This window comes from Drosophila arizonae, chromosome 2 (genome assembly GCF_054131065.1).
Source record: "Drosophila arizonae isolate 15081-1271.41 chromosome 2, UAZ_ARI_1.0, whole genome shotgun sequence".
In the NCBI taxonomy this organism is placed as follows: Eukaryota; Metazoa; Arthropoda; class Insecta; order Diptera; family Drosophilidae; genus Drosophila; species Drosophila arizonae.
This window is the reverse complement of record NC_142922.1, coordinates 16304069-16318010: the sequence shown is the minus strand read 5'-3', so window position 1 is coordinate 16318010 and position 13942 is coordinate 16304069. Positions and strand designations below refer to the sequence as shown.

Here is a 13942-nt window from a genome sequence, read left to right as displayed (position 1 = left end):
CGTTAGTCAATATATGCCATGTACACTTACAATCAAATGGTTTTTGAATATATCAAATTGGATGTAAACTCTCATTCTCTCAATTAATTGATTTTTTTCAAACCGAGAACGGTCACACTTGATCGATCAACTTTAAAAATTAGAATGGTCGGCATTGACCATTTGGATTCGCCACTTACTGTGCAAATTGACGCATATACGCTGACTGAATATGTGCCTGCCAAGCCATTGGAAAGTAATCTCGAAATTATCTTTAGCAATACAGAACAGGTTCGTGTATACTTTTTCACTATTTCAGAAAGCGTTGTGTTGAACCAATTATATTACAGAACTCAGTTACGCCACAGCCTGATCCATGTGGTCAACTGAATTGTGGAAGTGACTTAAAGTTTCCCTTCGCACGTGCTGATAATGCGCCAGTGGCTGTGCTCATAACAGATGCCAAAGAGCTTGTGGCCGCCGATGCTTCTACTGCAACGAAGCGGGTTGTAGAGCTAACGCTGGACACAGCGTCGCTGGGTGCACTGGACTATGATCCCGGGGATACAGTAGGCATTCTTCCCAGCAATTCGCCACAGACTGTGGTTCTTATTCTGCAACGCCTAAACTTGACTCAACAGGCGGACAAGAACTGTTATGCGAGCTTGGCCTTAAACTGCGCCAAGAAGAGCGCCAAAGTGCCCGCTCACATTCCCGCGCTGACAACTCCGCGCGAGATTCTAACGTATTGTGTCTCGCTACGCTCAGTACTACAGAAGCAGTTCCTCAGCGCTTTAGCCAATTGCACCAGCGACTTAAAAGAGCGCTCATTCCTGGCGAGTCTCTCCTCCAAACAAGGCTCCGCCCACTACCAGACGCTCATATTGGAACGTGGGTTATGCTTGCTGGATCTGCTGGAACTGTGCTCCAGCTGTCAGCCAACGTTAGCCCTGCTAGTAGAGCACTTACCGCGTCTTCTACCCCGTCCATATTCAATAGCCAACAGCCCATTGGAGGGCTCGGATCAGCTGCGTATCATATACTCTGTACGCGCAGACAAACCGGGCGTCACGACTAGCATGCTGGAGACTATGGTTGAGCAGCATCAGGAGCAGAAGAAGCCAGTGCAACTATATATTTATCCCCGCTTGCAGAATACATTCCGGTATACAGATGAGGAACTAGAGGGCAATCAAATTCTAATAGCTGTGGGCACGGGTTTGGCACCTTTCCTAAGCTTTCTGGCACACAAGCAGTTACGTCGGCAATTGGCCACAGGCCAAACCTGGCTCTATGCGGGCGCCAAGACACCACAAGCCATGCTCAAGCATGAACAGCTGTTCAGCTGGCAAAAATCCTCAATCATACAACGTCTACGTCTTTGCTATTCCCGGAGTTCGATGAATGACCAGCCGAAATATGTGCAGCAATTATTGGAGCAGGATGCGGAGCAGATGGTAGAGCTGCTGCAGCAGCCCACAACTGTTTTATACGTCTGTGCGGATGGTGCTCAGATTTCCAAATCCATTAATGAAAGTCTGCGTTGCTGTCTGCAACAGGCTCTAAACCTAAACGAAGCAGAAGCCACACAGCAGCTCAAGGATTTTCGTGCACAAGGAAAATATCGAGAGGATATTTGGCTATAATTAAGAATGACCATAATAAAAAGCAGTTTTTGTTTAAATAAATATGGTGCTTGGCAATGCATAATTTGAAAAAGCAAACTTTTAGTGCAATTATTTGTGGGAAATTTTGATTGGACATTGCGTTAATTCTGTTACAAATTTTTCTATTTGACTTATAAATATTCCCGGGAAAATTTTGGATTTTTAGATATTTAAGGAATTTGTTGTGCGAATTTAAAGGAGGTAGAATTTTTGAATCAAAATCCAGTGAAGTCGATTTGGCTAGAAGGAATTGAATTAATAGATAAAAGTGGCTTGGTCGAATAAGTAAATAACGATATATTTAACAACACAAAATAAAAATTACAGTGCAAACTAAAATAATACATACAAGTTGTGCGTATAAAATTGTAAATAACCGTACACTCAAGCGACGGTGAATTATCGTAGTGGGTGTGTGAATTAAAACTAAATATATGCATAATCATTTTCTCATACTATCAGCTCAGCATAGTTAAAATTAAAATGTATAATAGATTGCAAAATTAATGTATATATGTATATATTATATAATTATAATTAAATATACGTAATATACGATTACGACTTAGTTAAGCAATTGCAGACAAAAAGAAATTCAGTAAAATATAATTTAAGAAAAAAAAACGTTATATGGAATTTTCTATGTAAAAGCGGACTAAACACAAAAAGAATAAGAATATAACGTCTTGAAAACACACACACAATATGATTTTTGTATAGTTCCACAGTAAGTATTTGCTTGTACTTATTTAATTATAATTTTATGTATATCAGTTGGCGTATGTATTTATGCATATGTATTTTAACTACATTTATATTGAAATAGCGCCAATTATTTGTATGTATATTATGAATATATCTTTGCATATTTTCTTTTCATAAGTTACGGATAAAACGGATTAAGGATTTTATCAAAATTTCTTGGATGACAAACAGTTTTCTTATTTAGTTTTTTTTTTTTTTTACAATTGCAATAAAAATTGCGTATAAAAAATTTATGCTACTGTTTAAAGACTTAAGTTTCATTTCGTTTCGTTGGATTTATTTATTTTTTTTTTTTTTTTAGTTATAATCTTATCTTTGTTATTTAGTTAAATGCGCTTGCGATTATGTATGTTCGGGTATGTCTGCGTTAACTGCCAACCGGCTCAGAATACTTTTCTATATATTTTTTCCTCAGTGCATCCAAAAAATACTTATCGTTCGTTGCCTTTGCCTAAATAAGACGCTACGCTCGTCGTCGTTAAGCGATCTAATCAAAATGAATAATTCATTTAAGCTCTAAATTATGCAAAAATGCATTTACGTACTTATTTACTGAATGTAACTTTTGTTTTATTTTTTATTTATTTTTTTCATATTCTTTGCTAAATAGTTAAAATTGTGCCCGCCCTGTGATTGCAAATATCGTGACGAAGTAGCTATTGAAAAATACTCCAAATGTAGCGATCTCGATCAAAAAATACTTAAAAAGAAAGTATTGTCAAAATGCAAAGATTTATGCCTCACATTACAGTTAGAATCACAGGGTGAACCTTGCGTTGCACTAAAATAGGAGCTGTTTTTGTTGTCCTTTTAATTTTATAAGTTTTGTTGATTTGTATTCATTATTTAATTGAACTATGACGCCTAAGCAGCAGTCATTGGCTACTAAAACCGCAATATGGAATTACCATTGACTTTTGTGGGTTTGTTGGAAACGAGTAAAAAATACTACTAAAAGCTAATGCATAAAAATGTTGTATATATTATCATAATGTGTAAATATAACAAGTAAAGAAAGCTAAGCATCGGCGCACCGAAGATGTTTATACTCTTTCCACTCGATCCTGTGTTACAAAAGCCCAAAATTCAACGACTAGCTACAAGTTTTGGTTTATAAACACAAATTTTGGAAAGAGCATTCAAATATTTCAACTAAATCGAAAAGGCCAAAACGTAAACTCGTTAATTATTCCGGCTAAGGTATATATACGTAGAAATATTATGGAATACAACTTTTATCCTTTCACTTATCTTCCACTTATCGCTTTCTCTATCTCTCTCGATATTTTCCTTTTACTATCTTTACTATTCTTGTATTTGGCATCTGCGCGAAAAAACTTCCATGGGAACTACTTTAGTTATGTGTATGTGCCTTGTCTATAATATATATACTCTATAGAGAATTATGATTCTTTTTTTGACACAACATTACCGTTAGTTAGATAACAGCACAGCGCATTTGTATAGTTCAATTCTCATATTTCATTTGTGCGCTACGTTTATGGCAAATCAGTTTTCCTTCATTTGTGAATTCATGGATTTTGACAATTTTTTTGGGATATAAGATGGTTCTGTTTCGATATACATATATATTTTAGATTGGGTTAGCTTATGTTTGTACTACTTTATAATGGAATATAGAACCATGTCAACTCTTGAATTTCTTTTGGGAATATCTTTTCTCTTGCTCTCTAATACATGATTTACTGTTGTTACAAATTTTAAAGTATTATAAATTGGCATATATTTATTTGTTGTTATGGGTGTTGGTTATTGTTGTTGCTGTGTCACACTGTAACTGCTGCTAGCTAGTTCTAATGGCACTTGTTACACTCATTTCCACTTGTTACATATTTAACGAATTATCATTTGAGTTTTGTTTTTCATTTCTTTTCTTTTTTTTTTTTTTGGTAATTTACAAGTATTGCAATTTAAATTTGTTTTTGTTGTTGTTGCACTTAGAGACTACGACGACTTTTATGTAGAATTGCATAATGCAGCTTTGATAAAATCGCTTAAATCACAATTATGTATATGTATATACTATTTAAACATTTATCAATCTAATGTCCACTTAAACAGTTACAATAATTCAATATTACGTTTTCTTTTATATATCAGTTGGATGCGTATGTCAAATACATATATAATTAAACTATTGTATGTTATCGTAATCGTAATCGTAATCGTAATCGTATTGCATATACCCGCTTTGGGTATACACAGGGGCACTCTCAGCCAGTCATATACACATAAATATGTACTTATGCAATAATATATATATATATAGTTATTTGTATAGCAGTATTTATAATTGTATGTATGTTTATCATATGTCTCAGGCATATTAAAATATAGTACGCAAAAAGAAAAACCAGTCGAACAATTGCTAAGCGCCTAATCTACATCAATACCAAACTCCGTAAGCTGCTGCGTTTTCATCTGTTGCTGCTGTTGCTGCTGCTGCTGTGACGTCACTGCTTTGCACCTTCTGCGTTCTGCTCGGCTTCTTCATCTTGTTGTTGCTGTTGTTATTGTTGTGATTAGCGGCAACCCATTGGCCTTGTGCTGTAATTAGAGATGCGCACTTTTGTTAGTATTGCTATCGATTAAAATATTTGCCCGTGACTCAGAAGTATTTATATTTAAATAGGTTTGTTTTCTTCTTTTACATTTTTTTATGAGTCAGAGGCCTGCGATTCTAATTAGAGTACACTTTATTTCGTATACATAGATACGTTATACATTATACACGCTTGATTTTATAGCGTGTTCTTTGACTAAGCTAGTTTCTTTGTTGTCAAGTTAGCAAATTTATTTTATTATAGTTGCCTACCTACGCGTGCAATCAATATCTGGCTGTAATTTGTTTCTTCAATGACAGCCAATAGATACCTTATCTAAGTATATTGTTTTCAAATAATTTTCTAGTAAAAGAAGCAGCTTTTCCTATGTATCGAGTCGACTAAAGTTTATAAATAGACGTAGGAAGTTGTAGTCGACTTTTTAAAAAATTTTAATTTCAAAGTTATTCTTTACTAGTTCTACAATATAGACACGCATTCAATAAGTATACTGTCAATTATTTAACGCATGTGGGGGAACCACTATAAATAAATATATAAAAATACATAGAGTGTACGTGATATTTTAGTGCAGCTGTATGGCTTAGTTGGAATCGCAGCCAGAATTCATTAAAGTTACCTTAAATATATATATATACCCCTGTATGCAGGTATATATATATATGTATATAAGGTCACATATTTATAGACTCACAAATAAAATAAAAATAGAAGTCTTTAGATTTGTATTTGTAAAAGTTCTTGTACACTCGTTCCCCACACTAGTCGGAGGGTAAATATTTGCAATGATGTCTGCACAAACATTGAGCCATCGAAAGGATTTAATACAACATGTGTATATATGTATGTATGTACATATGTATGTATGTATTTGTGTATGAATCTTCATATACATATGTAGTAACATGCTTGTATATAGTTAGGTAAATATGTGTGTATATTTGTACTCTTGAACTTTATTCCAATTAACATTTCGACCTTTATTAATTAAAGATAAACGTTGCATAATTTGCATGACGAAACGAAACAAGTGTATAACAAATATTCAAGAGAACAAACAAAAAGCAATAACAAAAATTGAACATGGTAAATAATCATTTTCGCTTGTCTTATCAATTTGTTGCTATTTATCAATATGATTAAGATATGGACAGCTGATTAAGTTGGCTTCACCAAAATGAATACATTTGTATTTATATATGTATACGCATACATACATTTGTATATGTGTATACAAATGTCAACTGGAACCGCACACAGCTCAAAACAAGTAGAAACATCGCGAATGGCAATGATTCGTAACAAGAAGAAGAAGACGCAGGTGAAGCAAAGCTTGGCTGCACTCAAATTGGGCAGCAGGTATGCAATTTTATGGCATTGTTGCGCTTATCTACACATTTTTGCATAATTACAACAATTTCTTCCCTTTTGATTATTATTATTTTTTATTTTGAATATTGTTTGTGTCGCTCCCCGCTAAGCGCAACAGGTTTGTTTTATTAGCGTCTGTTTGGTGGCGCATACGAAATACAAACAAGTTGCCTTGTTATTGTTATTTCATTTATTGTATTTGTTGTTGAAGCGCTGAGAGAGCGCATACAGTCAATTATCAGTGCAATAATTGTATTTATGCATATGTATATATATTTACTTATGTATACATATACATATATATGTGTGTAAATTTGTATGTGTGCATTTATCGACATGTGAAGCACCCGCTCTAAAGTCACGCTTACATTTCAATGAAATCCCCAACCACATTTTGTGTCCGTGCCACTCGACTCACATTGTAGTTTTGTTGTTGCGACATTTATAATTTGTCCAGATAAGAGAGAGAGATGATCCGTGTTTTCAGAGCATTATTTTCCACACAATTTTCCGTTGACAAAAATAGCAGCACGGAAATGATAAATACACAATGCATATTCTATTTAGAGTGAGAAAGTATCGATACTATATTGTGGCAGTACTTGCATTCCACATGCACAAGTGACCCAATTTCAGTTCGCACTGAAACCATTCATAGGCATACCACATCACCCTCTGATATAAATATAGGGTATATTGAACATTAATAATATACCCATTTTAAATATATTTCAAGCACTGAGTATCAACACAGTTATGTCGGCAATTATCTCTAGTTTTTCATGCAAATGAGAACAAAAGACAGCAGCAGCTGATTTATGCCTTAAAAAAAAGTTTCATGCTCCAGTTTTAAGAGCGGCAGCAAAATATCATTGCAGGCTTTGAAAACCGCTATGTTAGCCCCACAACTGCTGCTGCTACTGTTATTGTTATTGTTGTTGTTGTTGTGTCATGTGGAGTGCATGTGGAACATGTTGTATAAGTCACACAGTACGATAAAACAATGCAATTGATGAGACTTACCAGACAGAGCAGCCAAGCCCTGTAATACGTAATATTACTTAAAAATTTAGCAACATATTATAATTATTATATTATGTTGTTCGTCATTCGCTTAATATATATATAGGTATGTACATATGTACATATATATGTATATATATATATAGGTATGTACGTATACTCAGCAAAATGTCAAACGCAGTTGCGGCAGCGGGTGGATGGAGGCCGGTTGCCATGTTTGTTATGAAAAACGAGCTCACAACACGAAGTTCCTCCCCACCAAAATACACATTGAGTGAATCATCTACAATTCCGCGTATCAGCAGCAACAACAACAACAAGGAGTGCAGCTACAGCCCAAGGCATGGAACTCATATGGTTCAATAAACGAAACAAAGCCAAAACAGAAACAGAAACAGAAACTGAAAACAGAAAATCCAAAGCGTATAACGTAAAACCTTTTACGCGCAAGGTGAAATTATCAGAGTGGGGAAAGGGTGCGATGCGGTGAGGTGGCCAGCGACGTACAAAAATTGAACGTATAATGGAAATGGGTTTAGTCATTCTTTTGATTTTTTTTTTTTTTTTTTTTTTTCATTTGTTTAGGCAAATACAAAAAACTGCTACTAAAACTAACACATACACACAGCATACATATATACAAAAGCACACATACATATGTATGTATGAATGGCTACCGTTCAATGTCGTTCGCAGAAAGAGTCAAAAGTATTTTGCAATAGGTATAAAAAAAAACAAATACATACATACATATACATATAGATGTAGATGTGTAGGGCCTTTTACAAGGCTTTACGCACACGCATAGACTGGAAATTGTACTTTGGCCCCAACAGCGCCACTCCCTGCAGCAGCAGGAACAGCAGCCGCAGCCGCAGCTGTAACTGGAACCGGCAAAGAAGCAGCATGCAACTGGAAATGCACACAGGCAAACACAAACGTACTCATACATGTATACATATATATGTGCATGTGTATGGCACATGTAATTTAAAAGCCCATATTGATTTCCTGAATTAAGTACATATTTGTAAGCGATTATTCTTGCTGCTATTTTTGTTGTTATCATGATTGTCATCACTAAGACACTTGGCCCACAAGAAAGTTAGCGTTTTGCGAAATTAAATACATACATATGTATGTATGTATGTATGTATGTATGCATATATGTTGTGTATACACATATACAATTGATGAGAGCACCTATGGCCGTTGCCGTTTTGGGGAGCAGCTAAGCAAAACGGAAAGCAAAAGTATTTGCCGCTAATATAAACAAATAAACAGCCGAAGATCCGGTAGAAAACTGCACGCACTCTTTATATATACATGCATACATATATAATGTATAATTGTGTGTGAGTGTGGGTTGAGAAGGGCGATCAAGTGAGAGTGAGCGAGCGAACTAGAGCCACGCACAGTAACAGTGAGAGCGTAAAAATAGCACAGAGCAGCGTCCAATCCATACAACGGCCGCGGCCGCCGCCGCCACTGCACAAGCAATTAAATTCAATAAGTGGATGGCGGTGAGTGATGGAAAAATGCAGCCAGACAAACGGAAAGAAGCAAAGAAAGAAAGACAATAGCGGAGGCATTACAACGACTTCTACTGCGGTGTCAATTAGCTGCACAGCAACACTGGCACCGAGCACGTCTTCTGGCTAGACAAAGATCGCAGCGGGTTTTTCAATTTTTTTTTTTTTTTGCGCTTATCAAAATTAAGTTAAAATACCAAAAAACGTTCTAGGAATTTGATAAAAGCAAGGGGATTTTAAGATAACTACAATATGCATGCAAGCATGCATGTGTGTGTGACTATGTGTGCTTGTGTGTGTGCGAACTGCGCGTTAGCCTAAGTGCTGTTTGATAAGGAAAAAAGAAATATGTATGTATAAAGAAAATGCGGAACATGTGTGTAGGTGTTGCTGTCTGTGTGAATTGGAAGTATTTTTTTAATGATTATGTATGTGAGTTTTTATTTGAACAAGTTTTTTTCTTTTTTGGCAGACAATGCGTTATTTCAAGTCTCTTCTTTGCTGCCCAACAGGAAATGCGAACGAGCGTACTTAATGGCGTTGGTTAGCTGCTGCCGCACATACGTAATTCTTGTTGTTGTTGTTGTTGGTTGTTGTAGCTACATATCTGAGAGTATATGTATGTGTATGTTTGTGTGCCAGTTTCCTATGGACCTTACTATTTTAGTTGAGAGCACAAGCCGACGCTATCTTAAATGAAAGAGAAGCTTTCGAAGTTGAGTACGCACCACTGCGGTGAGTTATCGATAAAACACGATAAACACCGGTCAGTGACTAATGTAAATGTTAAATTTCGCAATGCAATTTACTATTAACTTAAGTTACACCATTAAGAAAGCAAAATTTGAACAGAAGTAATGCTATACTGAAAGCTCTGATGATTCAAATGCAAATGCAACAGTTAGGGTACAAATAAAAGAAATAAACACAAGCGCAAAACATTTGTTTGGTTATACGTATGCAATACAAACACGCACAGGTAAATATGTTCACAAACTTGAAAACGACCTTGATCGCATTTAATCTGTTTCACAGGTATATCAACTGATTAGGGCAACTCATTAACTCATTTTGTACAACCTATTGCCAACCAGCAACCAACCCGACCCTTCACTTCAAACATTTGTGATGTTATTTCACTTCTTCTACTAATGCAAAAGACTGGACTAGTCTATTGTATTGTATTGGAAACCAGTTTATGCGATGGCCCCATACAAAACAAGACAATATCGTCTACATGTGGCGGATATACATACACAGATGTCATAGAAATTATCTTTCGATTAACAGTTTAAATGTGATATCGTAAACTAAGTTTTCGATAGTTGTCTAAGAGTTTTGAAATTATATTAGCATTTTGGGATACTTTTTGGCAATATTTATTTCATAGCCGGCAAATTTGTGAAAAGTATATTAAGCTGTCACTTTTTAATGTATTTAATTATAAATTTTCGATTAAGATGTTTTTTTTAAGTGCTTAATTAACTTCTAGTCATTTTTTCTTCAACACAACTTTTTCATTTTATATATGTATATATTATGCTTATAAGAATGTTTTTCTACATATTTTTTTTTTTTAGGATAAGTTCTTCTTTATTTTTAGCAAAAAGGGTTGTTTTTATAATTATTCACTATAGCTTTAAAGCTCAGAAGGAATCAACACCATTGTTAATAAATGTGTCTAGGAAAATCAGATAAGATAACTAGTTGCTTGCATAGATCACCGATCAGACTGAGTAAACAGTCAAATAGAGACAAAAGTTATATATAATATATGTATATATCATATATTTATAACAATGAATTTCTGAATAGCTTCGGAAACTTACCAATTAACGTTATTATCGTCCAGCGATGTGCAATGCGTGCGTCAGTTGGACTGATCGACAGGCGGACCGATATACATATATATATTTAGCCATATATATTATATATATATCGTGTTTGGTTACGATTATTGTTGTTGTTTCTCTTGTCGTTGACTACATGAAAGACTAATCAGCATTTTGTTCCAGATTTTTTGTTTGTTTGTCGAAATTTATACAGATCTAAAAGAATGTTGACCAAACGTGAAGGAGAGTGGGGATCAAACGGGCCATACGAATATACAGGACGATTGTATTGATAGAGTGGGTATTGATTCACACATCACGCATAGAGCAATTGGCCAGCTCGTCGATGTGGCTGACACATTAACTATACATTGCGACGTAGCACCTTCTTGGCAGCCTTAATGTTGGGCACCAGAGCCTTCACCTCGCTGCAATCGTCGAGGAATGGATGCTTGAGCAGCTCGTCGGCTGTGGCCCGGCAGTCGACATCGACTTGCAGGCAACGATTGAGGAAATCCTGCAAGTTGGGACTCAGCTTGCTCCAGCTCTTTATCTCAGGTCGTCCATTGGCCGCGATTAGATAGAGGGCACGCAACGGTGTCTCATACAGATACGGCGGTTGTCCGTCGATCATCTCAATGGCCATGATACCAATCGACCAGATGTCCACCTTTTTGCCATACTTCTTGCGTGTCACCACCTCGGGCGCCATCCAGTAGGGTGTGCCCACCATGGTCTGGCGCTTCTCGTCACCCTCGATGTTGGCACAAAAACCAAAGTCCGTCACCTTCACACAGCCATCCATGCCCAGCAGCACATTATCCGACTTGATGTCCCGATGTATGATCCCCTTCGCGTGCAGAAAACTGATCGCATAGAGAACTTCACGGCAGACACACGCTATTTGGCGCTCCTTCATCACTGTTTCGGTGACCACATCTGTTAAGGGGCCACCATCCATGTACTCCATAACCACCCAGAGCTGATCCTCTGGCTCGAGCAGGTAGGCGTCCAGGAAATTGACCAGATTCTTGTGATTGAAGTCCTTGAGCACACGTATTTCGGTTAATATGAGATCCTTGGAGGATTGATTTTTCATTTCAATTGTTTTGATGGCCACCTGGGTTTCCGTCTGCTTATCGCCAGCTATAAATACAATGCCCGATGCACCCTTGCCCACCTCCTGGCTGGTTTTGTAACGCTCACGCGGATCTTCTGGATTGCATATGGCTCGCAGCTCATCATAGATCTCTGCATCCGTTTTCTGGGACCTCTTCTCCTTCGAGCGACGTAGAATTGTTTCCTCGGGCGCATCGGCATCGATGCCACCCTCTTGGCTCCCACTGCCCGCAGCAGCGGGCTTGATGATTATGGTATCAGTATTGATCTTGCTCTGCAGCTCTCCATCCTGTCCACGCAGATCACGTGATAATTTGTGTTGAATGATGCTTGCGGGTTTGGGCTTGATTTGTGGCTTGGGCGGCAGTTGATGGGGCGATTTCTTAGGCGGCACAGGCGGCGGCTCCAGTCCGCTGTTCGCCTTAATTGGCTTGAGTGTCTCACGGCCCAAATTCGATTCCAGCTCTTTGATCACTTCATTGAGTGCATCCAGCGGTATGACTGACTGTTGACTGCTATCGTTCAAGCTGCTGCTGTTGCTATTCGCCGCAGAGCTGCCGCATCCACTGCTACTGCTCTCGGTAGCCGTTGAGCTGCCGCTTCCATCGTCGTCAGATTTATCAATATCCTGCGATTTGTGCTTGTTCTTGTAATTGACATAGTTATCAATCTCTTTGGACTCTTCGTGTATAACATCCTCCGTAATGAACGGCTTAAACACCTCCTGCTCCTTCTTTTTGATTGAGTAATTGTAATATTTGACTGCATGATATGCGGCATCTGGATTTTTGTCCTGTTCGTCGCGTGTAATTTGTGTATTCATCAGGCGCACCCATGGCGTGGGCAGACCCTCCAGGTCGCCTGTCTCCTGGTTGCGTGAGACATGAAAATGCCTCTGGAAATTTGTCGGGGCACCAATCTCGGAGATTTGCTCCTTCTTCTTGAACCACTTGGCGAAACTCATGTTTATATATTTGTTGTTTCTATCTCTCTCACTCTTTTTCTTAATCTCTATATTCTTTGCTTTCTGCAACGCTGGAAATTTCTTTAAAATGCTTGGGAAATTCTATTGAAGCGTGTTTTGTTGTTTTGTTGCCGTAGGTAGCGCTCTAGCGCCCTCTCACTTGCACTCGCACAACTCACTCGACAGTCACACTCACAGGGCCAGCCGTGAGTCATAAACAAGCACACACACGAGCACCCGTCGTGCTATGTATGTGTATATTTGTGTACGTATGTATATGTTTGTGTGCGTGTCTATGTTCGCTCGCTTATCTCTAGTTAAGTTAGCTTAAGCTTTTGTAGACAGCAGACGTAAAAAACCCCACTTTGCCATTTTTGTACGGTGCTTTGTAGAATTTTCACTTTTATTGCCTACACACAGAACTACTTTTTAATTAAATGCAGTAGCCACAACTTTTTTCTTTACTTTTTCAATTACAACACACACGAACGCACGCACACACACACTTCATTTTCACAGATTCTGGAGCGAGACAACGGGCACAAAAGGAGTGGCCGCACCAGCGTCTTGTTCTTGCCCTTGTTGTTGTTGTTATATTGCTTGTGCCGCAAATACTACACTTTGTTTGCCTTAACCAGTCCGTTGTGCCATTTTTATTTGTTTGGACAGAAAATACATTTATTTCTTTTTTGCTGCAGTGGAAGGTCTGCAATTCACAACTTCTTTTAATTTTTCTCCTTTACTGCAAGTCGCGCTGCAATCGGCCGTACTGCTGTCGCACTCTCACGCACACGAACAAGTGACTATGTGACCGTAGAGAGTAAACGCAAAAACGTTGGACCAACTTAAAAAAATACTAAACTGGATAACATTAGAAATAAATAATGAAGTATTTAATTTTAATAATTTGTTTTTAATTTAAAAATCACGTATAGCATTTACGCCTTTTTATGTTTTTTTATACATAAATTTATAGTTGAAAATATTAAAAAGGTTTTAAAACTTGCACATATCTGAATACGTAAATATTTGTGAAGAAGTTCAAGAAAAATTTATGTTTACAACTATAATTAAATTTTCTATTCATTATTTGTATCCAAGCTAT

The 13942-nt window shown here is 37.2% G+C and overlaps 2 protein-coding genes and 1 long non-coding RNA gene across 3 annotated transcripts; 2 read left to right on the top strand and 1 right to left on the bottom strand.

Moving 5' to 3' along the window:
- The first annotated feature begins 11 nt into the window (after nt 1-11).
- On the top strand, nt 12-2270 carry LOC108608773 (methionine synthase reductase). Its single transcript, XM_018000329.2, has 2 exons — nt 12-270; nt 330-2270. Exons 1-2 carry the CDS (start codon nt 145-147, stop codon nt 1623-1625), a joined length of 1422 nt encoding a protein of 473 aa, XP_017855818.1. The 5' UTR covers nt 12-144; the 3' UTR covers nt 1626-2270.
- Pak3 (p21 (RAC1) activated kinase 3) lies at nt 1920-13654 on the bottom strand. Its single transcript, XM_018000238.2, has 2 exons — nt 10752-13654; nt 1920-4979 (listed from the first exon to the last, which is right to left on the bottom strand). The coding sequence occupies exon 1, from the start codon at nt 12835-12837 to the stop codon at nt 11119-11121; it is 1719 nt and encodes a 572-aa protein (XP_017855727.1). The 5' UTR covers nt 12838-13654; the 3' UTR covers nt 1920-4979; nt 10752-11118.
- Nucleotides 5757-6784, top strand: LOC149270441 (uncharacterized). The gene is made up of 3 exons (XR_016269032.1): nt 5757-5919; nt 5990-6082; nt 6141-6784. It is a non-coding gene; the product is annotated as an uncharacterized LOC149270441 (long non-coding RNA).
- Nucleotides 13655-13942: the final 288 nt, after the last annotated feature.